Source organism: Trypanosoma theileri (genome assembly GCF_002087225.1).
Source record: "Trypanosoma theileri isolate Edinburgh chromosome Unknown TM35_Tth_21_V1, whole genome shotgun sequence".
NCBI lineage: Eukaryota > Euglenozoa > Kinetoplastea > Trypanosomatida > Trypanosomatidae > Trypanosoma > Trypanosoma theileri.
This window is the reverse complement of record NW_021639863.1, coordinates 482,113-485,976: the sequence shown is the minus strand read 5'-3', so window position 1 is coordinate 485,976 and position 3,864 is coordinate 482,113. Positions and strand designations below refer to the sequence as shown.

Sequence of the window (3,864 nt, the reverse complement as noted above, 5' to 3'; positions counted from 1 at the left end):
ACTTTTTGATCTTCATATGAGCTCACTCCTTTGTGATGGTATTTACACCATTGCAGAGGTCGTAAATTATTAACGATAGTAGTGACTATTCTGCAAGCGTAATTACAACAGAAGATGTCAACACAATTTACAAAGATATCAACATCAAATAATCACGTTTCTGCAGATGGTGCAATCCACGTAGCTCATAACAAATAATACAAACAACTCAAACACGATGCAAAACAAGATGCCATTGTTTGTCCATGCAATATTAGCATTCATTATTGTGTTGAAAAACTGTTCTCACTATTATTCTTTATTGTCATAATCGTTCTATTCAGCGTGTGGTATTGTTCCTGTACTGCTTTTTTTTTTTTTTTCCACACCAATGACTCCAGTGAAGTCCGTTATTCTTTATTCCATTCATCACTGTTCCCTACCTCTCTCCACATTTGCTTTGCAGTTACAATCCTCCTCATAGCTGTTATCAATGTTATCGTCACATCATCATTTACAACAAGCAGTAGCAAAAGGATTCTTTTTAATGTGGGTTCTCATTCTAACATGACTCTCACCATTACCTGTACCTGTAATCCACATACATATCCCTTGTTTTGACTCAATCAATGGCAAAGGTCTCCCCCCCCCCCCAAAAAAAAAAAAAAAAAAAAAATACCGCACTCAGCTCCCTAATTCCTAGATGCCATCATAAATAGTAATAACAACCCACAGGAATGCACAACCAAACTCTCTCATTGGTTAATGATCTTTTTATTTTCTTTTTGCAGAGAACCCCACTCATGTCCATCATTACCACTCACACACACAAAAACACAATGGTGAATCATTCATCTCTACGTCTATTATTACGGAATTGTTTATACTTTTCATCCTTCCTTTGTTTGATACCTTGAAGCTCAAACTGTTCAAGAGAATCATTGGATGGCGATTCCAGTACCGGGCCGCATATATCTTCTAAACTCTCCGACATTTTTCTTATTCTCCCGGAATACGTCAGGTTATTCGGTTCCCGCTCATGTATCCTCTTTTGCTTCTCGATAGTTTTTTTTTTCTCAGGTCCCCTATTATAAAGTGCTGCATAAGTGGGAAAAATATACACTGGCCATGGGTCGAAAAGAGGTGCGGACGTCTCTTTCATCTGTCCTTCGCTGGGTGAAGCGTTACTCCAACACAGTACGCTGCTAACAGTATCATCAGTATTCTGGGAGCTATCATCACTTTGTACAGAACTAGCTGTATTTCTAGATGAAGCAGAAGTTGTTGTAACTTCAGTCGTAGAAGCTGTTGTCAGAGAGTTCGAAGTAGTCTCCACTGTGGTTGTATTACCTGTGGGTCGAGACTTCACAACATCCATCGGCACCTTTTTTCGGGGTCGCTGTTGTTCTTGCTGTGGTCGCTGACGCAGCACACAATACAGAATGACAGCCACAATAACAAGAACAACCACAACTGCGATAACAATACCAACAATGGCACCAACAGATAATTTATTCGAGCTTGGCGCCACTGCTGAGTCACCCTCCGGCAAAAAAGATTCCCTCACATCATGCGACCAAACATAACGGCGACCGTTAAATGTCACATCAGATGCAACAAAGCAAAAGGTCACTTTGTCAGCACCCAGTTTATACAGACTGTACAGACTCGAGATGTCAACATCAACAGATGGGGAATTTGGGGTGCTACTCCTCACACATACAGAATCTCGAGCAGTAGCCACAGACTCACACGGTGTATTCGGCAGCACCGCACACACTTGATATGGTTCCTGCCTCCATGAGAGATCACCCCCACGCACATCAATCGTCACCAACGTGTTTGTAATCACAGTGACATTGAAAACAAAGGGATCCTGCAATACTCTTACTGGAAGTGCAGCGGGAGAAATACCAACCTCTGCACCGTAATCCGCGCAGACAGCGTACTCACCTGTTGTTGCAGAGAAGGGTCCACCCTTAGCAGACAAGTACACACGATCCGTGACAGCGGTCCCAGTACACACATCAACACTCACTATTAGATCACCACTGTTTAGTGTCTCTCGTGAACACACACTGTATGGGCACTTCACCAGGAACACACTGTTCATATCAGTCACATTTGCACCTCTCACTGCGTCCTGGAGCAACAGCGTGTTTTTCCCGAGAGCGTTCATATACAGCTCGTTTGGCACCAGCACCCTCACCTCGAGGGGAATTCCACCCCACGGCAAGTAGTAGCCTCGCCATCCACTCGCGGATAAGCACAGTGAATAGTTCCCAGGAATAGGAAAGGATGCAGAAATCGCCAAATTGTAGCACCCAGCAGCAACAGTACATTTTTTTGCCATGGCATCACAGTCTGACTGAGGAGGAACCAGCAGGTAGTTCTGAATGGCATTGGTATTTGGTAAATTTGTCCGCACCATTGTCTTCAACCCATAATAGGCACTGTTAGAAGTAAATGATGCTGTTGTTGCTCCATATCTCACAAAGTTCATGGTGAAGTTGTTCGTCACTGGAATAGGGCCCTCCAATTGACTATCGTCTAGAATGACAAGACTCATATCCCCTGGAGCAGCACTGTTTGGCACAAATGAAATGAGACTTGTTCCCTCCACAAGAGAAGCTGGCCATCCAGAAATGAGTCTTCCTTCAGGAGTGTAATACCCAACCTTAAGAGACAAGGTACTTAAAACATTGGCATTGTCCACCTCGCAGTGTTGTGTTGTCTGACTGTCATAGACCACCATATTAGGAAAGCAACCGGTAATGGTTGTCAAAATACCATTTGTGCCAGCAGCTGCAGCACAGCAGAGAAATGGGTTTGGTATGGGCAGCAGTAGCCATAACATTACAAGGACACGCAGCACCTGTTGCAACGACAGCCTTTGATGGAACAGTGATGTCGTTGTATTCTTCTCATTCTTCCATCGATGCAGTGTTCCAGATTTCCCATAATGCTCGGAGGAAATCACGTTGTGTGTGTCGTTACGCACGCAGCACTCTTCTTGCACTTCACAGGACTGCAGCTCTATCGATTCTACTCCTTCTGTGTTCATCCGCTTCATCGTGCTGTTTGGTTTGTTTGATTACTTGTTAGTGGTGGATTGCTTGAGGCTATTCTGTGGAGAAAGGAAAAGACGGAAAGAAAGCACACAACAAATGAACTACACTGTGAAAACAGATGGAGGGAACCCGTAATAGCAAGAAAACAAAAGCAATCATCACCTTTAACTGGAACAAGTACACAAATAATAAAGTAATAGTGGTAGTAAAAACTCAGCATCCATTTGCTCAACAAGACACCAACACTGTGTCCAAATTTTTTTTCAGAGCATTGTCATTTATTCTCTACAGCTACAGTTAACGGTTATCCAATTAATTTTCACTACCACAATTTGCTCAGAAAACCATTAATTCACCAAGAAATAATAAACATTCTGGTGTGGCTTACTTAGTAAATCAAAACAATGAGGCAATACACACATCATCCCATCCATAGGTTGAGTCCACACACACACACAAATACGCACATGCATGTACAATCAGAATACGGCAAGCGGCCGTTAGGGGAACACCCATGTGAAGAAGAGGAATATTACAACAGCAGAGATGTATTCCTACCCAACACCATTGCGTCTCACTCTCCATTACTTATTCCATTCCCAATGGAAAGGAAACCACATACACACACACACACAAACGGCAAAATGTCCAGTCAAACAACACAGTCAAGAAGTAACAGAGGGAATGCTGGCACACCATGATGAAAGATAATCGGGGCAGTTCAAGTAGAGAAGCATATGGGACTCTGTACTCCACTCTCTCATTCCCCAACCAGTGCTCAGTGTTCACCAAATGTATACCGTGGTACACACAA

General features: G+C 43.1%; 1 protein-coding gene across 1 annotated transcript; it reads right to left on the bottom strand.

The window, feature by feature from the left end:
- Window positions 1-826: 826 nt before the first annotated feature.
- On the bottom strand, window positions 827-3,052 carry TM35_000212940 (uncharacterized protein; the record flags this gene model as incomplete). Its single annotated transcript, XM_029027144.1, has 1 exon — window positions 827-3,052. The coding sequence occupies one exon, from the start codon at window positions 3,050-3,052 to the stop codon at window positions 827-829; it is 2,226 nt and encodes a 741-aa protein (XP_028881754.1).
- Window positions 3,053-3,864: the final 812 nt, after the last annotated feature.